The sequence below is a fragment of the Dermacentor silvarum genome, chromosome 11, assembly GCF_013339745.2.
Source record: "Dermacentor silvarum isolate Dsil-2018 chromosome 11, BIME_Dsil_1.4, whole genome shotgun sequence".
NCBI classification, from domain to species: Eukaryota; Metazoa; Arthropoda; class Arachnida; order Ixodida; family Ixodidae; genus Dermacentor; species Dermacentor silvarum.
The window spans coordinates 63,612,831-63,638,860 of NC_051164.1; the positions used below are offsets into that span (position 1 = coordinate 63,612,831).

The 26,030-nt window shown below is 52.1% G+C and overlaps 1 protein-coding gene across 7 annotated transcripts in view; it reads left to right on the forward strand.

The window, feature by feature from the left end:
* The window catches only part of LOC119433364 (polypyrimidine tract-binding protein 1), a 136,668-nt gene that overhangs the window by 42,145 nt on the left and 68,493 nt on the right, over nt 1-26,030 (forward strand). For 6 of the 7 annotated variants that reach the window (XM_049658600.1, XM_049658596.1, XM_037700528.2 and 3 more), the window contains exon 3: nt 8,626-8,670. In XM_049658600.1, coding sequence (XP_049514557.1) covers nt 8,626-8,670 — 45 coding nt within the window. Of the gene's footprint in view, nt 1-2,338; nt 2,409-8,625; nt 8,671-26,030 lie in introns of those variants that run through there. The other variant, XM_049658599.1, reaches the window with a different exon arrangement.

Genomic DNA, 26,030 nt, shown 5'->3' on the forward strand with positions numbered 1-26,030 from the left:
GTTGTGTGTCCTGCCCTCCCTTGTTGTGGCACCCCTCCCTCTCGCTTTGGTCCTTTTCATCTATCTCTCTCTCTCTCTCCCGATTCGATGGGAGAACATGGTACTGCGTGCGTCTGTTTGTGCGCGCATCCGCGCTCCGTTGGCAGCGGTTCGCGCGCGCTGTACCTCGACACCGCAGCTGCGCTAAGTACCTGACCCGCTTCGGGGCATCGTACGAAGGGACGCGCGGCAGGTGTGCCGCGCTGGTGTGGTGCCTGTTCGTCGCGTGTACACTTTTTTTTTTTTTTTCCTGTCGTGTTTGTCGCACATTTCGGTCTCTCCGTACGGGGTGCGCCTCTCCGTGTGTATCTGTGCCTGCAGCGTGTGGAGGAGGCATGCTTTACTGTACTGTTGTCCCACCGCATTGTCTAGTATAGACACTGGCTGTTGTCCGGAGTGGTGTAGGGTCTTTGCCGCGAGTGTTAGTGTGTGTCCTCCGCGTCGCGCTGGGAGGTCACGAGGCGTTTCACCGTGGCCGTGTCAAAAAAAGAGACCGAAACCGTCGAACCGGGCGCGATCTAAAGTGGACGAAGAGGCGAGCCAAGGTTCGATCGGCGCTCGTGATTTGAGATGGCGGGAGGTGGACTGGCGGATTTCGTCGTTGCGGTTGGTGCACGTTTTCGCTTCCTTTTTTCTGCCTGTATACAGTGCTGGTGTGTTTATTTAAAGTGAAGCCATCTACACTGCACGACTACGTTCGCACCAGCGGCAAGAACGTGTCGGCGTGGCCACTCTGCCTGGCGCTTCGCCGTTTCGGCCGCGGGACAGCTTCGGCATTTGCGCGCAGTGCATGCTCTGAAAGGGCACTGACTGTAGGCTGAGACGGGGACAGGCAAATGAATTATGGCGGAGTTGACTTGCGTGACTAAATAAGTGCTTTTCGACTGATCTCCTGGCGCTCAGCTACCCTAAGCGCGATGCTACGTTTCCGTATCAGCCGTACATTAAGATGGTACCGTCCCCGTTCTTCCGGACTGCAAAATTTTAGATGCGTAACGTGTCCGTATACATATGCAGTTTACGGAGCACGAGCGAACCGTAGCGTTGTCAGGGGCATCTTGTGGTTTGTTCAACCAGAGAGTATCGGAAACGTTTCGCGTGGCTCTCGTCCAAGGGGTAGAAGGAAAAGAAAAACAGAACTATACATTCGTTACTACGCTGTTGCCGACGCATTTGCAACACCCAGGTGAGCAGCGCATAGCCCGTGATTGTCACAAGTCTACCACCTTCCGTTTGAACTCTGCGTTAACCAGATGGCGCAACCATTGCTGCTACTTGCGTTTGCACTAGAGTGTACTAGAATATAGACCATTGTCTAGTACACTCTAGTTTGCACCAATTCGTACTCGCCAACTCACTCACTCACTCGCATTCACCCTCACTCACTCACTCGCATTCACCCTCACTCACTCACTAGCATTCACCCTCACTCACTCACTAGCATTCACTCGCATTCACTTCTATTCCCACACATCCGCTCACGCTCATATACTGACGGCCTGACCTTACCGGCGATCACGCATGCACGCTCACCCTTCACTCGCACTCACCGACAGTCATTCACGTTAAATCCTCACTTCCACCCGAACTCACCGTCGCCGGCGTTCGTTCGTAGTCTCATTAACCAGTAATGGTTTAACCATTAAGCAGTCCTGCTCGTGCTCACCGGAACTCAACTCCTGTTCGTGCACTCGCGCGTCCACTCGCGCCTTTCGTCACTCGCTAACGCTCTAATAAATTCTGATGCCTGCGAAGTGAGTGTGGGGCGAGTCAGTGTACTCGGTGAATGAGCACGCCTACGGCATGTGTTCCGTGCAACCACCGCGGTAAAGGGCATTCTACGTTTACGGGCAAACTGAACCGTTCGTTTCAGGCGCCGATGGCGATGGAGCTCCTCTAATTGCCCCCTCCGAGTTCGATTCGCAAGCGCGTCAGGCAAATGTTGCCGCACACTTGCTTTTCGCGGCACGCGTTTTCTTTCTTTTTTGTTTTTTTTTTTTCTTTTTGCCTGCCCAGTGTGGACGTGCTATTCCTGACTCACCAGGAAACGGTGGATGTTACCCTTGCGCTTGACAGTGCCGCCGACACGCGCGGTGATTGTCATGCGGTTGTGCGGTCCGTACACATCTGCTGCTGCTGCTGCGGGCGTGGAGTTGTGTGATTTCGCTGCGCACGAGCAACCGCGCAGTTCTTTATGTTTCGCGAGGCCGTCGTGCCCATTGTTAATCACACGCGCTGTTACTGACTCGATATAGCGGTTGGGTTGTTCAAACTGTTCGGTGGTATTGTGGTCCTTTTGTTTTGCTGGCTGGTGCTAATCGTGGTTTGTGATATCTGAACGCCTCGGCATCTATCTTGTGACCTTGCATGTACGTATTTAATAATAGCTTTTTTTTTCTTCCCCCCCCCCCTCCAATTTTGTGTGTAGTCCGTGCGCTGGTTCTCTGCGATGCAACCATACCGACTTCCTAGCTTACCCCCCCCCCCCCCCCCCCCCAGCTTTTTATGTGTCGGCTTCGTCGTAGTGCTCCTTTATCAAGCCCACAAATTATTCGTTCGATGCGCTCTTCAACCGCAATGTGCCAATAATAAGGCAAAGAATGATTCGCATTAAAAAAAAAAGGGCGATATGACTCAAGCCTGGTTTCGTCATTACATGAACTAACTTTTTTTAATGACATTTCATGGTCAGTTCTGTCATGGTCAGTTCCCGATATGCGACCAACTGGTCCGGTTGAAAGGTAACCCGATTATTTGTCGTGCTTCCGGAAAATTGCGGCTCCGTAGCCTGATTGCTGGGTCGACGGCTATCTGTAAAGAAATAAACCACGCAAACTTTTTCTGTGACCACTCCCTTAATTTCTTATATATTAAGCACTCCTTGCCATTGTGGCGTTATATGGGAGTGGTACAGTTGAGGTACATTGTAGCAGATGCAAATCTTGGAGTAAAGATTGATCCGGTCGCTGGCGATGGAGGCCGGGAGGTGATTGCAGTCAGATGACTGTCTTTGGCACAGGTGAATAAGTACAGGTTGATGCGGAAGCTTGGGTTGTGAACTATAAAGCGATGATCAACGCGTGATTAGATGTAGGATGGCGCAGCAAAAAAATGTCACAGTTTCGCCCTAAGGGCGAAGCAATGAATGCGATAGCAACACAGCAATGTCATACGAAGTAAGGTGAGCGGCTTTGGTAGCAATATGAATTGTAGTAAACATGAGCTGATTAAGTAAGCAGGTGTGCTGCGGCGTAAGTAGACCGACATGAAGAGATACTCAATGACCACGAGAAGGCGCGTGTGAAACGGTGGTATTGATGAGAAGCGCTACCCGTGGGCAGCGCGCGTGCGAAGGGACACACCTGTAGCGCTGCACTGCCGATCCGGGCAGCATTGCGTGTGTAGCGTGCGTTGGAAAATGTGGCCCGACTATTACGAACTGAATGAACAAGCGTGGTGTGAGCGCGCACAAACACGAAGAGATCACACTGAATGACAGCAGACAACGACTGTCAAAACGCTGGCAGCAAGCATACGCCGCAGCGGGCGAAGGTACGTGCGGTCTATCGCTTCAACGGAAACTGAATGCGCCGGCGCTTAAAGGTCAGAGCCGCGTGGAGATAAGAGACGGTGCGAGCGAGCGACGAGCGCGGTTGTTGGCAGAGAAGTGCGCCCCCCCCCCCCCCCCCCCCGCCTTGCTCCCTCCGGCGCTGGCTTCCTGCTTCCTTGCTTGCGCGTGGGAGATTGAGTGCACTCGCTCTCCGTGATAGCGCGCGTCCCCGCACGCTTCCTCTCGGGCATACGGCGCGCGGCGAAGATTTTATCTATAGAGAACCTCACGGCGACGGCGACGACCACGGCGACGACGACGGCGACGCCGACGGCAGAAATCCGGTTCAAGTGTCCATATAATTGCTATCGCAAAAAAAGTGCTCGTGAGATCATGGTTAGCGAAAAAGATTTTATGAACACGAGCGGCCGTTCCACACCTGCCTGCTTTGGTTCGCGGCAATATCCGGCGTATATCCGAACTCGTACTCGGCGTCGACGTTTTTTGTTATCGCGGACCGCGTTCCCAAAACAGCAAGCGCCTTGCCCATTCAGCGAAGCCGTCGGCGTTGTTGAAGTCTGCGGATGCCGGTGCGAAATGGGTCGCTTTTTTTTTTTTTTTTTTGGCAGGAAAACCTGATATCCGCCTACATCGGTGGTGGGAAAAACGTTTCTTTCAGGGACGGTGAGAGAAAACCACCTGAACGATTCCGCGCACATCCTGTCGGTCGCCGAGGTAAATTCTGCTTCGCTTTGAGCATTTGCAGTATACGAAGGGGCCTGTGCTTGTTTTTTCTCGCCGTTAGTTTCCGCCGTTAAGTTGCACCGGCGACTGTAAACGCCTGTTCTTTAACAGCGCTTTGTGTTTGTTGTTTGTTTGATGTGACGTGTGCGACTCCGTCGACAACCGGATGTTGCTTTGTGGTAACGCCATTTTGTCTTCGGTGACGAGGTCCCTCCCGCGCAACGTCCCGCCGCACCGTTACTGGCAGTCGTTAAACCTTCGATGTAGCCCTTGAATACAGACGCCAACTTCGAGGCCTCGAAACGAATTCTTGAAAATCCTTTTTTATTTTTGGCCAAGATATTTGGGTTTTGTTTGCACATCTGACCCCCCCCCCCCCCCGGGCCAAGTTTTGTGCAATCCAAAAGTTTAGCCAGTCCAATCTGGCTGCAACTTAGTCACCCGCCGCATCTTAATGAGGGGCCCTTTTTCGTGTACCTTATTGCTTGTATGCAAGAACAACCTTCCGCTCTCTCTCCGTACGACAGTGATTTGTTTTCGACTTCTGAAGCATGCGTTGTCCACCAAAATGCTTTGTTAAGGCCCCTTTAAAGTCTTCAAATATGTTTGTTCTTGCTTGTTTTTTTTTTTTTTGTTTACGTAATCTGCCACGCCGCTTGCTAAAATCGTATATCGGCGCCTCGCGACCGCCAAATGTAGAACAGCGCATTCCATAGACAGAAGTCTTATTCGTGTACGCTGGCTCCGTCGTCGTCGCCGACGTCATCGGCCCCCCCGCCTAATAAACTGGTCGTTGCCTCAGACTCGCCAAGGGCGAGTTCCTCGAAATCCGCTCGAAATCCTACCGCCGGGTGTCTCAGAGGCCGTGAGTCAACGGCCTTTGCCTGTGCGAGCGACGCCTGGGGTGCTTGGTGGCACCATGTCCTCGATGACGTCACCGGCGGCTGGGGAATACCTTTGGCGGGACCCCCCCCCCCCCTGGGAGGGGTGGGCTTGGATTCGCTCGCTGGCCGCCTTTCAGGTGTCTGTATATCGTTATTCGTGCGTACGTGAAACGTAGAGATGGTTTTTATAATTTCGGCATGCGCCGCAGTATGGCAAAATTAGGTTACTATAGCCACTGGTGCAAGTTCAAGAAAGGTCCGTGTAGTAATGGTTTAATGAACCGTCGCCGCATGCTTACTGGGTCTTTCTGAAAACATTAGGGTAGTTTGCAAGTCGAAGTTGAAGGATGATCGAAGAGGTCAGCCTGGATGGAGGCTCGGCATTCCGCTCTAGATATGAGATCATTAGAGCTGGGCAAATATATATATATATTTTTTCGAATACGAACAGTAAGTACCGAATGGTCAGATGCAGACGCCTGTATTTTCAGCATAAACGTTTATTTTGGTATCTTGTAACGTATAATGCTAAGTCCCCCCCCCCCACCCCTTTTTTTGCTGTTTTTATGCAACGCTTATCTGTTCATTTCTTTTTCTTTTTTTAAGATCTGTCTGGTTTTTGTTATACGCAAATTTCTTCGTTTTGTGCCAATGTTTGATTCCTTGTAGTATCGGTACATTTTAACCGATTGCATTGTATTGTAACATACGCCCCCCTCACCCTACGCCTCTTGGTAGGGCCTGTGAGGTCTTTCTAAATAAAATAAAATAAAAAGTAATTAGGCACCATTGACTAGTGCAAATATGACAGCTATCAGAAACAAAGGACCAGTTTTAAACACATTACTAATGGTCCTTAAAATAATGCCGCACGGGTGGCTTCTCAACTTTAGAGCCTGGTTGCAAACAAGCCCTCCAAGAAAAATAAAAAGAATGGCTGTTGTAGACTAGCTTTCCAAAAAGACTAAGTGGCTGGTAAAAAAAAAGGTACGTAGATGTACATATGTAGACATACGCATGTCTACATGCATACGTAGACGCATGTCAAAAGGCACGTTGCAAGAAAGCCATGCTGGTTTTAGCGTAAAAGGCAAAACCTAAACTACACAGCTAGACTTACAAAACGACTAAACGACAAGAGTGCAAGCAAGAAAATCGCAGGTTGTCATGTAGGCCTGCACTGCGAAACTTGTAAACAAAGCTCGTATTGCCCATTTTATATTAACACGAAAGTGTTTTATGCCGGGGTCCACCAAGACTTCACTGACGTATTTCCGTCACGGAAATACGTCATAGAACATAATACAAAGAAAGAAACCAGAAGAAAAAGTTCCACAAACATGCAAATTTTGGAAATCGAACCCACGACCTGTCGGTCCGCGACGATAGATCGCCGAGCGTTTAACCCATTGCGCCACAAACGCATTTGCAGAGAGCTACACAGACGCGCCTTATATATCTAACACTCCTCCGTGTACCCGCGCTCTTGCTCGGGGCGGTGCCGCCGCCTACGAGCAGAAAAGAGAAGTACTGCATTATGACACTAACGCGCACCGACAGTGAACGCTTCGGTGGTCTCAGCACTACGACGCCTCGATGCCAGCATTCGAAGGGACGCTGGCATCAAGAAGCACTACCAACCTAGGTAGCGTTCACCGTACTCAGCACAGCGGAGCGTGGCCTCCGCAATTAGCTCTGAAAATGTTTCTGAAGTTGATCGCGGAGGCTGCAATTACGACGCGCTGTACGCGCTGATTTGACTCGGTGACGATTCAGTTACGTGCTTTGTCTTGCGCGTTATATTAGTGTGTCAGTTACGTGCTTCGTCTTTCGCGTTGTGCTAGCGTGTGCAGCGTAGTGCAGCTTCCATATGCACGACGGTTGCTCATGGTCATCGACGTTGGTAGTCGTGATGGAGGAGACGTGCCACCAGGCGTCAGCGTGGGTGCATCAACGCCTAAGGGCGCTTTAGCCACAAAACACCAATAGACATTATATATCAATGTGCAATAAACATTACACTACTTCTGTGAAGACACGTTTCACTTTCGTGTTCTATACCGATTCCTATATAAGAGGGATCAACCACATTTTTTCTGCATTTCTTCGATTACCTTTGTCGTTGTCACACATATGAGCGATCCTTTGTTTAGCAGATGGAGAGCAGTAACTAGGCCCAAACAGTCTGTTGCGCAATATTTAGTTTTCAGTGTTCGAATATTCCGAATAGTTCGTCTTGGAATACGAATCGAATACTGCCGTACGTCATATTCGGCACTTCGAATATTCTCCCATCCCTAGGTATTAAAGAAAGTGTGTGTGCGCGTGCGTGTTCGGAATTTGACACACTTTTCTTAAAAGTTATCTTCGTTCTTCTTTGCAAGTGTTGGACGTGGTTGGAAGGTGGTTGAAGGAAATGATATGTCACGTGACGTCATGACGCACAATGTGGTCGGGTGGGAGAGGACAACGCGACATTTTTGCAGCTTTCGGCGGTATACTATTTTGGGCCCTCGGTATTTATGAGAGGAGATTAATTTACAATTTTAATGTGCTATCTTACGTGCACGACCGCAACACGTGTTAATTTTTTTCGCGCGTTTACTGCGACGTGGTACGACAGTTTCTTTGGATTTTGGGTTTTCGCGTGTACACACAAGACCAGAGCTGTTGGCATGAAGATTGGACCTGCCTGTGGAGATTTTGCTTACGAACAGTCGCCAATAGTGTCTTAGCACGGCGCAGATGTAAAAGCGTAATAAGCGTGTGCACCGGGAGATATTTTCGGGAACGTGAGCGCGAGTGGCAACTTCTAACGATTCACTTCAAGTACGCAGGACCTTTATCGCAATTATCGATTCATTATCTCTTGGCGTAAACGTGTCATCGGTAACTTTTATCGCGAAGGTATTTTTCGTATCCTTTCCTTTTACCACGATGACAAGTCGAGGCAGAATCTGGCACATTGATTTATTTCAGCGTCACTAGATGTCACCACCATCGCTGCTGTTGGTAAACACGTTTCCGTGCGGTCGGGTACAACAACGTTCCGTGGCCGTGAAGGTAAAGCCACGGGGGGACTAAGCGCTGTACTAAGACTGTACATACGTTTTGCTCGCTTTGCTCTTCCGCGTTTTGGCAAATGCGAAACCGACGCGCAGGCTACGCTGATATCCCTGCCGGACTACTTGGCGCATTAACACGTGTACATAATAAGCTCCGCCCCCTGGGACTCTTTTTTTTTTTTCCTTCGTTACCACAAAGTTGTGCGTAAAGTTACGCGTTTTTCTTTCCATTGTCAGCACGCCACCTCATTTCCGTTCTTTTCTTTTGCACGTGCGACTGCCTTGCGCGCCTTGGTTCGTTCGCCCCTTTGTTTCATTATTATTTCTTTCTCCCCTTTTCCAGAACGACTACAACCACGCGTTAGCGCTCAAGAGAAAGCTGGACGACGTGAGTGACTTTGTTAACTGCACGCTTATTACTTGCAGTTTACGCCTTTTTTTTTTTTTTTTCTATCCTGCATGCGCTGTGCGTTTCTCTTGCGTTCGCCATTTTCCTTCATTTTCAACTGCGCGCAGCTGTTGTCTAAATTAGCCCGTGACGCTGAAGCGGACACAGCTGCAGTGTCTCTTCCCCAGCGGGGTTAGTGACCGCTCTTTATGAAGTAATTGTTACACCCGAAAAGAAAAAAAAATGTGTTATTCATACACATGACATGGACGCGGTGCTCCAACAGTGCCGCAGTGCATCTGTACTTTGACTGCATTTTCTTTGCGCGGTCCGCGTCGTCTCTATGGCTGCTTAGGCCTGGGATCTCGGAGGCGATGTCTACAGGAGGAGCATTGATGCACTGGTAAGATGGTTCGTGCAGGAACAAGTGAACGTCATGGATCGTGACCTTTATCTACACCAACGCTCTGATTGCCCGGCATCGAAGAAATCGTTATTAAAGTTTCGGAAGTTTAAAGAACTGTTAACTACGTGTGTGGGAAGAGAGCGAAACAAGATGTTAGTTGGGGAATAATAATAGGGTGTGCAGCATCAGCTGTGAAAAAAGCAGTGGTTCGAACTTTCTAATCACCGTCGAGGCGGTGGCAACTGTCGTCGTTGGGTTGTGGTGGTTAGGCTCCTAACCGTCCCCGCCAAGTTTTCGGGACACTTCGTCGTAGAAGACGCAGTGGGCAGTGCTCGGGAGTAAATGCCGCTTACTCCTTCCGGTTTTGTTAGTTGTAGCCTTCGTCTGATAAGAGTGTAATTGTCGGGAAGGGTTCTCTTTTTGCTGTTCGTGAACATTTTTCTAGCCTTAGTTTGTACAAGTGCTTAGGCGCACGACTCGGTTGTGAGCGCCGAACACCATAATGATAATGACCGGCCATGGAGGAAGGAGAAAATAGCAACCTGGGGGTTTTTGGTGGTGGGGGCGGCGTGCGTTAGTCTCCCGCTGATGGTGGTCACTCGCTCGCTTGCGAACATTTCCCGCTTCTCTCTCGTGCCGGTGACGCTTACACGCGCGACCTTAGGGAAGTCGCGATGACTGGTATTGAAGTAGCGTACAAGTACACGTCCGAAGGGCATAACATTTTCGCGGAGTGCACATACGTTCGGGGCCTAGTACTTTCAACTATCACTGCGGCGGCCGCTTTCGAATCGGCCCGCTCGTTACGCCCCTACAGTCCCACCGCCTTCCCGACGGTTGTGCCTACAAAAGCGCCCTCTGGCTGTGCCGCGCGGCGTCCGAGATTCGTACGCGCAACACTCGGAGGCTATGTGTGCCGTGACTTGTTTTCCGCTGCTGCCGCTAGATGGAGGCAGGCGTCCTATATAAGCTTTCGCCTGCCTCCGTCATGTGTCGCCAGTGGCGCTCCGGCAGGCACGGTCTGTTGGAGTGATCGGGGACTGTTGTAAACTTGCGCATAAGTTGCACGCCCACCGGTATTGCACAGCTGCTGTTCCTCTCACGCGCTGCGGCAGGGGGAATGTTGGGGTGCTTTTAGTATTGAGCTATCGCTTGCATATCCGGTTCGAAGGCCTTTTTTTTTTTTTTTCTCTCTCTCTCTCTCTCTCTCGCCTCCTAATCTCTATGTGCCGCGGTACGATGGCTGGCTTGGCAGCGGCGACCGGATGTGTGTGTTGCGCGCGGTTCCGCCTCTTTTGTCCGGCCTAATGACTGTTCCACCGCAGCGGCTAGAAAGAACGAACGGCTTTGGCTGTCGGTGGCGTTGCTCGCTCGCTGGCTTGCCCGCCTGTTACCGATTGCAGGTCTCCTAATGAGAGGCCGCCTTCGCGTGCGGCTCGGTCGTTCTCTCGGCGCACTCTACGCGTGTTTGTGTGCGTTTTCAAGGACGAGCGCAAATGCGGGCACAGACGTGGTGACAGCCGCAAAAGTGCTGCTTTGGGAATGATGATTGTTGCCACTTGACCTTGACCGAGATAAACGACATCACGTAAATGTAATTTGTTGTGACAGGCCTGTTTGGTGAGTCTGAGATGCTCACCTTCCTCAAATGTGTGACGTAGTCGTGGCACGGAGGGTTGAGGGGTTGCCTGTCGGAAAAGCCCGTAAGTCCCGTATTCAATGATCCCGCAATAACATGTAGGGGAGAGATCCCATATATGGGGATGTTTATATGGGGTTTCTTGATATGGGGCTTGTGGGTTTTTTTCATAAAGAAGCTAAGCTGATCAGCTGCGACCTTGAGCTTTTTCCCACCCGGTACGTGGCTTGTATGGCGCCAACTCCCAAGTAAAGGCAGCCACCTTGCCGAAGTCCTAAAACAAAAGAATAACAAGTGAATCCCAGTACATACATACGAACTGTAACTTGGAGAATTACGAACAAGCTTTAGGGGTGAACCGTGCAACCAGTCGCGGAAGAATAAATAAGCGTAACGTTACGAGAGGAAACATCACGCATAGCCTCTTACGGCAGCGTGTTTGATACGCTGGACCGAATTTTCATTGCCGGATATTTCAGGTAACCAATTGCTGGTTAATCACCGTGCTGAGGGAGTTCTTACTAGATTTCATTTTTTTTTTTGCGACTCTACTCGCCATAGCCAAAAATGAAGGTGCGCCTGTTCTTTCATTGATTTGTAACTGTGTTTGGTTTTTACGGTGTTCGATAGCAAACGTGCGTACATCTCATTCTAGGATAGATTAAGATAGGCAGAAGTGAGGGGTGGGGCTGGACATGCAACGAGTAGGCCCAGATAAACCGGTAGACATGAGTAATTCAACGGGAGTGCGTGTCATCAGAACGGGGGTAGACGCAGTTGAGGACGGGTAGGTTGATTGGTTATCGTCATGAGATTAGGGAATTTGCGGGCATAGGCTGGAGTCGGCCTGTCGCAATGCCGGGGTAATGTGGAGTACGCCTTCGTCCTGCAGTGGACATAAAATTAGGCCGATGATGGTAGTGGCGTCGGCGATGATAATAGCGATGGCTAATGAAGTGCAGGGTCTTAGCCCGTTATGGTCTAAGGGAGGCACTAGTTAATTGCGCTAGTAATCAGTGTACAGGCGTTTAGCGAGGCGGATGGGCGACTGGAGTGCTGGTGGATGGGTGATGGAAAACGTGGTCTTGTCCACTCAGTTCCTAAGGTGTCCCAATACATAGGGAGGGGGTCGGGAAGTTGGGGCAGAAGAAAGCCTACAGTGGAGCTCGGATTATTGCGCGCGCTCAGCCGCTTGGCTGCGCTATTGAAAGACGCGAGGAAACACTGGTCTCTGTGACAAAACAACCGCCCGTCGCGTGCACGAGAGTTTTTGCCGGCGGAAATCGTGCTTCACGTGGGCACCGTGATCCCCGTGGACGCAGCTACCGAGCTCGGAGGTCGTCGTCGTTGCCGTTTTCTCGAGAGATGGCGCCACCAGTTCCGAAGTAGTGCGGCGGAACGAGAGGTGAAGTTGCAAGAAGCTTTCTGCTGGCGGTCCGCTTTATTACGAGTTAATCTTGTCCAGCAATAGTTTGGCGACAGGTTGTTTTGTTCTGTTTGTGGGGGAGGAAACGCAGCCTTCGGGGGCCACTGATTTGGTGGTCGCTATTGGAGAACTGAATTGCAGCGACGTCGAAAATCGGCGACCTTACTGGATTGGTGGTCGTAATACGAACGTTTTTTTTTCTTTTTTTTTTTTTTTTTGTCGTCGTGGGGGCGTAATTAACTGCCTCGTACCGCGCGTACTGCCTCGTACCGGCTTTTGTCCGTCGCTCTCCGTGACGTCAGCTGGCGTGTGGTATTGGTGTCCGTAGGGGAGGCGCTCCAGCCGCCGGCGGTGGGCGGGCTTTTCCGAGTTGAAGTTAGCTGGGGAGGACTTGTCGGTCGGTGCGAATGCTGGTCGGTGGCGTTGGCGTTTACGCGCCGTGCGATTGTTTTCTCCGCAGGTTCGTTTCGTCATGTCGCGGCAGGTAGTCTCGGCCAGTCGCATCCAGCGCGGGCCCGGGGCATCTGTCATCGGCAGTTTGTCCTTCTCGGGTCGCCGTAGATCAAAGGGAGCTCTGTTGCAGCCAGCGACTGGCAGTTTTCCTCGAGCCTGGGCCGCGATAACGGAACGATTTTATTCCGATTCGGCGTTTTGCGTTAATCGCAAAATTAATAAATGGTGTATCTCCACGTGGGGCTCGAGAAGGAAGTGAACGTAGCTCTTGCTGCGTACAACGAAAACAATTAATTTTTTTTGGTGTTTTATGTAATCGCCGATAGATGTAGCTAGGATAAGAAAGGGTTGGCGAAATGCGCTTTAGCCCTTGCCTCGCCGTTTCTTAATGCAGTCCCTGACGCCATTGTCTCTGGTGTCATTTGGCTGGGCTTTTGATTGAATGCGGTTAAGGCTAACCACTGAGAGAACAAACGCACTCGCAGGTCCCGCGGATAGGTCACCTTGCTACAGAACAGTACGGTAGTCGCACAGGCTGACGCTGATTGCTTCGCGCACGGGGCAGTGTCGCGTACAGTGTAGTTACGACAGAGGAGCGACCGTTTTTGTTACTACCACCACAGCAGCTTGATGAAAACAAACGCACGTGTTTTGCCTGCCATCTTTTTGTGCGCACCGCCAATAGCGTCGTTTAGCTTTCTGTCAGCGGATTCTAAACCTCCCTGATTTAGTCATGCGAAAGCATTATTATGTCACATGAGGCAGAAAAGCCGGCGTTGTCCGTAACGAGTGGCACCAAGAATCAGTGTGACGTCATCAGCGTCTTGTATGACGTCAGTAGAAATAAAGGATATAGTAAATGGTATAACAACGTTAATTAGTAGTAATTATGGCTAAATAATGGGAATTAAGATACAAGTAAACTGAAGGTAAATGAAAGTGGATTAAGGTTGGTACAAATTAGAGCAAGGTGGATTAGTTATAGTTAAGGATACGTGACGTCACGTATGACCGCGAATTATGGACGTAACCAACTAATTAGAGAACTCGTAATGCTTTCGCATTCAAATCACGTAAGGATACTTAAGTGACTCAATTGTTACGCGGGTTATGTACGTATACTGTGCGCAAATATTAAATGGAACGCGTAAATATGTTTAAACGCAGATTTTGTCGAGGGTATACGTGAGAATGCCACTCACTGCTGTTTGCTGTATAGTTGTCATGTTTAATATCCTTTCCTTTATTTTTTTAATTAGTGCTTAGGAGCAACAATAACTACTTACCCCAAACGGAAATTTGTTGTTACTTTTCCTATTAGGTCATTATGAAAGGCCGTGGTTAGGTGCTTCTGTGTGTAATCCTGTGTGTGACAGAAAACAACCAAAACTTTCTGCATCGGTTTTCTTTCAAACCTCTACTACAACCGCACAACTAGTATAGCGAATGAAATTTTTTTTTTTTCTTTCTTTCTTTTTCTTTTTTTGCAAGCGCGGAGCAGCGCTAAGCTAAACGTGCTTCACATGAGGTACCCCAGAGAGATTCACAAGATTTTTGGCTACGGAAATGTTACCCATATATATATATATATATATATATATATATATATATATATATATATATATATATCGAACGGCGATCTCCCCACCGCGCGCGCACACACACACACGCCGTGCGCACTTTCTCAAGTTAGTATTCTGGGTGCGCTGTTTTCAATTTCGCGGCGGCAAGAATCTCTTCTCACGCGTCTCTTCGTGCCGCCATCACGAGCCGTCCGTGCGTGTCTGGCTGCTGCTGCTTCGTTCCTGGCCAAAACCTCTTTCCACACACCTGAGGCGCCCGTGTCGAAACCGCTGGAGACGCGCGTTCGTGTGTGTGTGTGTGCGCGCGTCGACCCTGAAAAGCGCTCACGCTTCACATCGCTCGCTCGCTCGCTTCGACGCGGTAGATAGCTGGGCGCGCGCACTGCGCCGCACTGTTCTCGGCAGTGTTCGCACGACGACGCTGGCTTGTTTCTTTTCTTATCCCCCCCCCCCCCCCCTTCCGCCTCTCTGCTCGGCTTCTTTTGGCATCGTGGCGGAATGTCACGCTTCTCATCCGACGGCCTCGCAGTCGGCGTTGCTCGCGGAGCGTAGGAGACGACGTTGCTGCGTGCAGCGTTCATCATTTCTGGACGGCCAGAGCCAAGCTGGGACCGCCGGTCCGTCCGTCCGAGCGGACAGCGTTGTCCGACCCCCCCTCCCCCTGCTGCCTTGATGGACTCCCACGGGCACGCCGGCCGCTCTCTCCCTCTCTCAGTGTCACGTGCTACGGTGCTTGTCTGGCCGTCGCGCAGCGGCAGCTTAAGGTCAATGTCAGGGCGGCCATTGTTCTCCCCCTTCTCGCTGGCTTTCGTCTTTTTTTTTTTTTTTTTTTTTCCTTCCTCCAGGTTCGCTTTTAAATCGCCGCTCCGTCCCGAAGCCCTCCTTTCCTTCTTTGTCTTTCTTTCTTTCTCCTGGTCTCCGCCGTGCGAAGCCCTTCGCTCGTTTCTCGCATCGTTCGCGCCGTCGGCTTTCTTTCTGTTTTCTTTCTGCGCCGTCGCCGGCCTCCGTGCGATGATGGTTCGCGCGTGAGTCTCGCATTGTGCCCCCGTAGCGTCGTCGTCTGGCAAAGCGCGACGGGACTCCGTCGTTTTCCCTTTGTGCGCTGGTACCTCTATAGCGACGCTCGCTTCGCATTGTCTGCCCGCGCTCATTATTACCCCCCTCTCTCTTGTGTTTGTTTCTCTCTCTCTCTACACCCGCTTCTTTCTCTCTTCCTCCCACTCCGTGACATCGTTCCTGGCGTCGTCGTCGACTGCATCTCCGAGGTGCGCTGCCTATTGAGTTGTCGCATGCATTCACGGCGCTGCCCCTACCACTCTCTTCTTTTTAGCTTCACTTGTTCCTTGGTCTATTATTCACTTCACGAGGCGTTTGCACTGTTGTTTTTTTTTTTTTCGCTGGTGCTGTATAGTCTGATATCCAGTGACGTTGTGCATATAAACGTAGCGAATCTAGGACAACGGGTTAACGGAGGTGCGAGGTCATTCTCATTGATAGCAAGATAGGCAGATCGCATCTCTTGGTTTCGCTATAGTTTTGCGCTACAATGCTCGTGCGTCTCATCTCAAAATGAGTTTTAACGCGACAGCGTTAAGGGCTCCGTGTCGCAAAAAATCCGGTGTCGGCGTGCGGCGCCCCACCGTCTTGTGCGCGAAAAATCACTCCTGACCACGCATACCGAACCACGCCGCTTGGCGCAGAGGCGTTAGTGAACTACTTGAATTTCTCCAAATCCGTCAGAAAAATTGTAACGTACGACTTAACCACAACCTACATACATAATGGCGTCGGATTGTAATTTGAATATACAAGAAAACTTGATTCTGTTACGGGGGCGGAAACTGAAATACAAACCCCTTTTCCGGCGTTTCTACCATTCGTAGAGCGGCGCGCCCCGGTCGGGGTTCCTTGCAAAAACACTGTCCAGATGGCGCTCGCCTCCGCGCATCAGCGGCGCGCAGAGCCGTAGGTGGAGCGAATAAAAAAAAGAAAAAGGCTGCAGTTGCCGGGAAGCGTGACACCGGGAAGCGGAAGCAGTCGGGGATCTTTGAATGCTATCGCGGTCCACTCTTAAAGCCAAGCTTAAGCGTCCTCCAAATATTTTGGCTCTCGTCTGGTACTCGATCATTATGTGGCTGCTTTTTGACATCAATATCGGACGCCGATGTGGCTTCACGGAGTAGCAGTTTGTTGAGAAATTTGCGTAAGAAGATATCTTGCTCGAGATCACGCAAAGAGAGAGAGAAAGAAAACGAAACAAACGGGAGAGAACACGCTTTCTTTTTGAACTACGTGTTTGTCGTTCCACTGTCATTGGTAGAACGTAGCCTAAATGGACACTAAAGAGAAACACCGAATCAGGCTGAGATAAGTTACTCTTGAAGAACTCTACTTTCGTTGACTTCGCGGCAATAGATTGATCATCAGAAGGGAAAATGTCGGTCAAAGTGTCGGCTTCGCTTTATAATTGTGTGGCGAGCTCCTTCGTTTAAATAGTAAGCCTGGCATCCGTTATCTAGGCGGTCGCATTTCTAGTCGCGAGAAGCTTGATGTCTTTTGAATGCAGTTTCTGTCAATCGGTGCGGCGCGGAACACGGGAATAAAGTGAGGATGGTCTTACAAGGCATCTGCCGTAAAGATGCTCTCGCGGCTGGAGCGAGGCGAAAAAAAAAAATCGTGGGCGTAGCATCAGTGCAAGAACACATCTTAGAAAAAAGCCAGAGAAGTGCACGTTAGGTTTGCGCTGGCAACAACTCCGAGGGTTAGGTCGCGTCCACTGTTGCGTGACCGGGTATATTCCGGGCGCGATCGCCGGCAGCCGTCAGAACCGAGAAGCGATGCGCGGCCCGGCTGGTCGGAGAAGCTCGCCGGCCTTTGATGCCGACGATTCGGAACGGCCGAGCATCCATTGTCTTCGGCGCTGGCCCCGCGCGGCCTTACGAGACCTTGACCGCGCAGGGACCTGGTGGCCCCCGTCTCGCCACCTCTGAGGGCCTTTGACATGCCGGTACTACCGGTTGCGCTTGGTGTGCTCGCCCGACTTCCCGTGCACCGTTGCTCTTCCATCTCTCTCTCTCTCTCAGTTGTATTGAAATAAGGAAAGGGATTAGGGGGCTTTTGATCTTACTGGTGAGAACTGCAGTTGAGCCGGCAAGTCGATCGTTGAAGCCGGTCGCGTACGGCCATCCCTCCGGTTTGATTCGGCTCGAGCGCGACACGTGAAAATGCAACAGACGTCGCTCGACTCGGCACTGGACGCGTACACGGCCGACAGCGATCCTGGCAACGTGCGAAGATCGCGGACTTGGCGCGAATTCCAGTCGCGCGAATTCGCGAGAAAGCGCGGCCGCATCCCCGAGAGAGTGACCGTTCGAGATTACAGCCTCCGGTGAGCCACGAAGTTGCGGGCTGGACTCCCCGGCCGCGGTGTGTTGCGGCTCCGGAAGTTCCGTTGGTGGCGCAATGCAGGAACGCTCGTGCACGCACCGAGCTCTCGGTGCACGGCATGCTAATCTCTCGCATGCCCACGTGTATGGCCCACGAGTTTCTGCCGTCCACCGAAGGAAGAAGCGACTCTTTGCACTCGACTTTGCTTTCGGATGCTCGACTCGGTTTATTCAACTCATTCAGCGGTTCGGTAACTTGGAAAACGCGAGTGGCGCCCTTGCGTGCGTGCCCCCATGGTTCGAGTTTTTGAAGCCTTTCGCGTTTGTCAGCGGGCCATAAAATACGGCTGGTGGGCTCGGCACGGGGACGAACCCTCCTCGCTCGCAGTAGTGTACGAAAGCGGGCGGTGTGGTGGCGTACGCGCGCGGAAGGTCGCGGAGCAACGCGAGAAGCCGGAACCGTGTTCTCCGAACCGCTGTCGCGGCAGCCCGGCCCGCCGCTGAAAGCATCTGCGCTCGCGTGTGTCGTCGTCGAAACAGGAGGAGGAAGCAGTCTCGCGTTCCTTTTTTTTTTTTTTGTGCAAGCCGGGACCCTCCTCCTCCGCGTGCCGGCGTCACATGGCTGCCACGTGTTGAGCATTCCAGCTCCGTTCCAGTGGCGGGCGGGTGCTGTGACAGGGCCGTGCTCTTTTTCTGTACCGTAGGGTGTGGGCACTCCGGCCTCGGACCCGCGTTTGTTCACTGTGTGCGATGCAGGTTGCCTTAGGGCATCTTCGCCACTTTGGTGCCGAATCGTTCTGGAAAGAGCCACGGGTGCAAATAACCAGCGCATGGAGGTAGGCAGCTGAGCCAGTTCGTTCGTTCTTAGTTTTTTTTTTTTTTTTTTTAGAGTTATGAGCTTCGTACGTACTGATCACAACACGGAAGGGAAAGGGTAAGTCGTCATATAGTCGAACCCGGATATATCGTATCTGAAGGGGATCACAAAATAAGTTCGATATATGGAGTTAATTTGATATATAAAATACAAATTTTGTACAAAAAATTTCAAGGGGATTTTACAGCTGTTCGTTATACGCAATAATTCGTTATATGTGGGTTCGGTATATCCGGGTTCTACTGTTAGCCGGTGCCCCGGCATGCACGCGCCGCTTCGCGCGCCGGGAGACGTTTGCGTAGAGGTCTTTCCAGTTGCATTCCAGTTTCAGGGACGCTATTTTCCCCGCAGCTCTGAGAGTCATCTGGCGGGGGGATGCGACTCGCGAACGGTCGCCAAAAACAATGGGGAAACTGCGGCGGAAGGAGGCGCCGGCGCGAGCCGGCGTACTCTGCGCACGAACGCTTCCGAAGCGTGGTGTTCTGCTGTCGAGCGCGCGCGAATCTTCGTCCGCGTGTGTCTGCACGTACGTGCTCGGAGGCGTTGAAAGCAGCGAAGGCGGCCGGCAACCGTCGCGCTTCTCGGGTCGTGGGATCGGGATCCACTTGCGATGGAATCTCGCGGTATTTTCCCTTTATTTACTGTTTTTTTTTTTTCTGCGCGAGCCGGAACCTATTATTTGAACGCCACGCGTTTGGGGCTGTTTGTAGCGGTCGTTGAACGCGATCGCCGTCGCGGCTACTTATGCGGTCGGCTTGTCTGCCGGACGAGTACCGCATCCACTCGAATCTAGGGCATGCCCGTCAACTCCCGCTTTTGTTTTCTCGTATCCGCCGTGATTGTAGAGGAGGAGATATTAGAATGCCTTTAAATGATGACTCGAGGCCCATTTGGGAGAAGTTAGTGAGGGAGATTATGGCTGACTGTGGAAGCTTTGCACGCGAAATTTGATGGTAAGTTGAGTCTCTAACAAAGTTAGCTCGTGCCCGGGAGAGAGGGGGCCTTGCATCCGAGAATGTGCCGCAGTTTACTTAAGTAAGTAAAGCCTAGCGCAGCATTGACGAGGGCACGGCATAGAAGCGACAGTCAGGCGCTCTGGTTTAGTTGTCGCAGCCCTAGGCGCGGTTTGGCCTCGGGACCGATTAGGCGTCGATAGGCGTTTAACGACCGCTGAGATTTCGTGTGGCTGCTACACAGGACTGGTAGCTAGTTACAGTAGCTCTAAACGCAGGCAGGATGCCGGTCCAGTTTGGTTGGAAAAAAGAAAGAAAAAAAAATTGCCGCATTCTTCGTTGAACAGGTTTAAACGAAGTATCACCGTGCTCGCCGGCTGGGTTTTGTTTTTGTGCCAACCGTAAACGGCAAGCAAGTTCGCCGTTAAAGTGGTGTCCTGGGAAAAAAAAAAAAAAAAAAAAACGTTGGGGCTGTACCTGCAACCAAAAGTTGAACCTGCTGGTTTAATGGCAGCACCCGCACAAGACGATCGACACGGGCAAAACGACACAAACAAAAACTCCGTTGTCTGCAGCTCGCACGGCAGTTCAGCTGTGAATCTATGCCGACCGGCCAAGATTATCTGCCCCGTTGCTCGGTTTGGTGTCATAGGCGTAGGACAGAGAATCACCAGGTTCAAACACGCCTGAATTTCACTCGATGCACCAGTCTGGATGACTCGTGCAAGCCGTTTCGGACGCGTCATTACTGCAGACGCCTCCTCCGTAGCTTCAACTGGCTAAGGGTTCCTAGATAAGTTTCACGGTAGCGCCATTTTGCCTTTCCAGCACCTCTCCTCCTCTCTAACCCTCCTCCTACATGAAGTGACACCCCATGTAGGAGGAGTTCTACCCTGTTCTAAACCTGTCGACAGGCGTGCGAAAATATCTGTAGTTTATGTCCTGCTACATATATTATATACTCGCTTTGAAACCGTATTCTGCGCTCACCATATCTTCATTCCTCCGTATGTTTGCGTACACCATGCTACGTGGAAACACACACACACACACACCGGAACCTTTTCGGGGGCGTTAGTGATGAGTGTGGTGACGTGTGCGCACCACGTGACCGCACCAGGCCGCCAATCAAGCACCGACAGTGGCGGGGAGAGCGCGATGATGCGGAGGACGGCGGCTGGATGAAAGAATGGCGCTCTCTTGACACTTGTTGTTTATCTAGGGACCTTACAACTGGCTTCAATTCTCCGATTGGTTACGGTGGCGCTTTATCCTGCCGCCTCCCCAATTAAAGCAAAATGGGGGGGGGGGGGGGGGGGTAGGTCTCGCGGCGAGCTTTGCGCGGCCGTGGCTTGCCCCGGAGGTTTGGAAACGGGCTTCGGGTGCACCGGCTACCGAGTGCACGAGACTCGTGTTCAGACGAGAACGTTTACTAAGCCTTCCTCGGAGATTCCTGCTGTGCGCGGTTATCTCAAGACTCCTCCGCTTCAGCGCCTTCGAGTGCCCCGTCCCGAAAGCTGCCAACTCGCTAATCGGCCGAGGTGCGTTATCGAAGCGCTGTCCCCCACTCCTGTTGAAGAACGGCCCTCTTACGTTCCACTCGCCAGAGTTGGAACGAGAGTTTCTACTGTCCGAGCCCTGTTTTGTGAATATGAAAGGTGCGTGATCTTTCGAAATTCGTCCGGTTGCGCACTATGTATGGAGGTTGCACTTATGTATGTTAGATTTCATCTACGACGTGTAGATCTGCAATCAGGATGCCGCCGGCCAGTCGTTCCCGGCCCGTTTATATGGCGCGCCGCGTTTTCGGCCGCCTCCTTTCCTCGGCATCGATTACGAGGATGGGGCCCCTCTGTCACGATACACGAAGCGCAGGCGAACAGTATCGCTTTCGGTCGTCGTGGTCGTCTCTCCAGCACGTTCTTATTCTTCCTCTTCTTCACTCGGAGGATGTAGGAAAGGGAGGGGGGGGGGGGGAGTCACGGGCCCTGCGCCGGTTCTTCATCTGGGGCGAAACCGGTTTCCCCCTTTCTGGTCGATGCACGGTGTGGGCGGCCGGCCCGTCTGGCTCGCCTGCCGCCCGAGCGCATCATCGGGCGGACCCCGTGGGGGCCGCGCGGGGTGTGCTCAAAGCCGTCCCATTGTTTTCCTCGACTCGGTCGAGAGAGAAGCGTTGCGGCCGCCGCCGATGGGCGCTGCTCCCAGCACGGCCATATATATATATATAAACACTCACGTGGGCTATGCCCCGGTCGTGTTGTTGCTGGTGTGCCACCCTTGTGCCCAGTCTGCGTCGACATCGAACGCTAGAGCCTGTTTGTGTTGAGAGCTCCCCCCCGCCCCTCCTCTTTTCTCTTTCGCCGTGACGGTATACTGTGGAAGCTCGTTGATACGATTCTGCATAATAATACGCTTTCCTGTTTAATACGTTTCTTTTTCTTTCTCGATGATACGATTTGGTTGGATAATACGATTTTTGGATGCTACGCATTATTTTCCGGTTCCCGTGGAGATCGTATCATCGAGATTCCAGTGTATATACTGTAGGCCGCTGCTGCGGTTTCGGACGTCCCATGTTTCGATCTCCGAACGAATGTGTTTGGTAGTCTGCGAGAAACAAAAAAAAAAAAAGAAAAAGCCAGCGCGTGGCTGCGCGGCAGTCCTCCTCTTTGTGGATGTTGTATGATGGGCGCGACTATTTTCTGAGGCGGCAGGGAAGAAGGGGGTGGGGGGCTTTGCGGGGAACGTCTCGGAGAGGGGGCGCGGGGCGGGGGCGCAGTCCAGTACCGATGTATGCATATTGCGTGATCACGTTTGGGAGCTCGTTTCGCACGCTGGCTCAAGGCACGCCGTCGGAGCATCTTGAGAGACGGGAAACTGCACGTGCGCGTTGGTAGAGTGCTGGGTGAACACCACGCCTCTGTGACGTGGGTCAGTTGTTTATTTTGTTTATTGTTTATTTGATACCCACAGCGCCATAAGGCATTACAGTGGGGGGAATACTACATTTGGAATACTACAAGTTGGAACTTGGAAAGCTCGGCAACAACTGCTCGTGGTACAGTTTATTATTATTATCGTTTCATTCAAAAGACCAGAAGGTGTTAGAAATAGGGGATGTCAAGCGGTTTGTCAACAATTTAATCGGCGCTGCTGCGTTACGCACACAAACCAAACTTTCGTGGATTTGAGTGCGCTTAGTAGTCAGTTTTCGTGCGCATGACTCCTTTTTTACGCGTGTCTATACGAGCGTTCGCTGTCTTTCGGTTCGCTGTCCCTGAAATTTTCGGTTTTCAGTTCTTAAATGCGAAACCTGTTGGGCGTGTGCAGCAAGGTGACTACGTGTTGGCTGTCTCGCTCGTGTCGCCGTGAAGTCTCGCCAGCTTGCAGTCAGCCACCCGAAGTCCGTCGCGCCGCTCGACGACAGTAGCACGCGTTGTCGGCGGCGGACCAGCGAGCAAAGTGACACGGTTCTTAATACTCGCGATTAGTCCCAACTGACGTGCCTCGCAGTAAGGCTCTCGCAGTGGGTGGCAATCGCGAGACCGAATCCTGAGTGGAAGCTGCAGGTGGTGCGCGCCACCTGCCGCATCGACCACGTGTGTCTTCGACAAGAGGCCTCTCCCCGTCCGGTCCTCCACCGCAAACCCCGAGGCCCGGTCCATGTTTTGGGTATCGGTCGTCATTGCTGCGAAGGCTCACTGGCAAAGTCTCGGCTCCCCGACCCACCTCTCCGTCCTGCGTACATGCATTCTTTTGCGCTTTGCTCCGCGCGATGATGCGCCCGTCGATGCATGAGCGGCGTGGCGTTACCCGTACGTAGCTGCCGTGTCAGCGCCGCTCGGGCCCCCGGCGACTGCCTCGCTGTGTGCATCGTTCGACGTTGGCTGCTGCGCGCGGCCGCCGGTAACGAGTCGTGATGTGCGCGTGACAACTCGGGCTGTCTCGGCCGCCGACGGTGAAGCAGTGCGAGGACTCGGGGAGGGAGTCCCGACGCGAGGGAGAGGCTGATGGGAAGGGGAAGGCATGGAGGGCGGCGCGAAAAAATTGCTCTCCCTCCCCCGTCGCGCTCAGCGAGGCTCTTTTCGTTCCCCTGTCTGTTGTGTATGCTACGCTGTGGATTCAGTATTCCACCACCTCCCGGATCAGCGCATCGTTGAGGAAGCAGAGCCTGCTCGAACGGCGGGCTGCGACGCGGCTCTTGCGAGAGTGGCAGGTAGCAGCGGCCCGCGCACCACTACCTGCCCCGGAGGCGGGTCGAAAAGCCGTACTACGCTAGCGCGGCTACCGCGACTCTCTTGAGACTGTCGCTGAATTCGCGAGCGAGTGCTCGTCGACCGCGGGTCTGAGCCGAATGGTCGCCGTGTGCTAAGCTAGAGAGAGGGGCAGGCAGCTTTTTGCAGCGACACGGTAGCGTGCTGTTCCTGGACTGCTCGATAAACTAAAGATTGCTGGTTGCAGTAGGTGGGTGACTAGTGTGTTTGTAGCGCTTTCGTGTCATTCGGTCCGGTAATGCGGCAGAAATCCTTAATCTGCACCGTTTTTTCGGACGGAAGAATGCCGTGAGCATCTCCGTGTGGTTACGACGGTAACCGTTGAAACTCTTGATTGCTGCAGTGCCGGTTCCGTCGGTTATACTAAAAAAAAAATACGGAGTGCTGATGCCGCAACCCACGACGCCGAAGACTTTCACCAAGTTGTCCGAGTGTCCATCGTGTCGCCGGTTATTCCAGCGTTCTTTTGCATCGGGAAGATTGTGGGTAGAAAGAAGATAGTTAAGGGGATCGCCTGTTTCGGGAGGTGCGGAACGTTAAGTGCATTTTGTCGCTCGTGATCTGACGTACGAGGTGCGAGCAAGAACAGAGCCCGTGCTCTCGACCACACACACAACGCAGGGGCTGCCCCGCAGAGGGCGCCACCCGTATGTCCCCGCTCGCGGCAGTGCTATTCTGGCTAGTTTCCATGGCAGCAGCGCGCTCGTCCACGCGTTGTCGTCCAACGAGCCGCGACTTGATTGCTTGCTTGCCTGGTGGAGCGTGTCTCCAGCCTGTCCTCTCGTCTCGAGTAGTTGGCGCCCGTTTTTTTCCCACTGGCCGCCGTAGAGCCAGCAGCGGCCGGCTTCCTCTCTCCATTCCGCGTCGCTCGCAGTCGTCCTCCACGGACGGCCGTTGCGCGGCCAGAGCTCGCGTGTTACGCCGGCCCTTGGTCACCCGCGCCGCGTGTCGTTGAGAACAACCACGGTGACCTAAGTGGGCCAATTTACGTTGCCGTCACTACCTTTCTCGTTCAAACCTTCCAGTAAGGCAAAGCAGGCTCGTGCCTTGTTGTGAAGTTGTGCGACACCCCGGGTGGTTAAAATCTCCGGGGTAACAGCGTCGCGCCCTTGCCGGGCATCTCCAATCCGGTCAGCTTAGGCCAGACTCCTGGGGCGTGCATACGGCGTCGTGACATTCGGATCTCTTATCCCGCACCCACCGCGCGTTTTTGAACCTGCCGGTGCGATGGGAGGGCCAAGACATTCGAGTAGGCGCGGAGAAGGTTGGTGTGAGGGCAGTAGTCTCCTCTAGCCGGCCGCTCTACGCACGAGAAAGGTTTACGCGAGCGAAATGGAGCGCTCGAACGTGATGTTCGCACCAGCAATGATGTGGGGTCGCGTTGGCAGATCGTGACGAACATGTCATGCACGGCTTTCCAATTGCCCGTGGCGACGGAAAAAAGTCTTGAGAGGTTGCGTGTGGGGAGCGCCTGTCACGTGGAACGCTTTTTCTGCGGCGTTTCTCGCAGCTGAGATATAACCGCACTAAGACAAGATTTCGCATTCACATGCGCCGACCTCGTCGGCTGAGATTTTCCTGCCTGGTGGAAGAGCCAATGCCTTGTTCGATCATGTTCGTCGAACGCGCAACAGTATGAGCCACTTTTAGTTGAAAATTTTTTGAGCGAAGGCCGAAAAAGGGTAGACCACGCAGGCAGACCTGTTTGACGAGCCGCGTTTTATCCTCCACCTTCCTGGCGCACGAGCTGTTTCGCAGCGCAGTTGGGACACCTCCGAACGTTGAACCTGAATTGCCTGATGCACACCCCTAATTGTTCTCGACTTCCTTCGCACTTATTTTTCCCCTTCCCAGCTGCAGAGTAGAAGGCTAGGAGGACACGGCTGTGGCCAGGCCGGATTCATTATGTGCCTTCCAGTAATTTCTAATTTATCTCTCTCAATATTTGACACCCCTAGATATTTCAGATATTTGAAATATTTGAGATATCTAGGATGTGCGAACGGTAACTTTCGATACCAATTCGAATAAGAATCGAGAATGCTGTTAGAAGTGAATTGAATACTTTTTGGATATTTTTCGAATAATGAAGGGCCGTTATCACCATTCCTATATAAAACGGAACTTTTCACATCCTGGTGTATTGAAAACGTTTGTTTTATACGCGCAGATTGAGCATTAGTTGCAAATGGAAAATAAAGTGATAAATGAGCAGTTTATTCGCATGCTCAACTTATTGACGAGTGCGAATGATGTCGACGCTCTTTGTGTTGTTGACGCTCTTTTTTGACGTACACAATTGTATACACAGCGTCTTAAAGGGTTACGCGTCATTTCCACCTATATATAGTTCATCGGGAGTG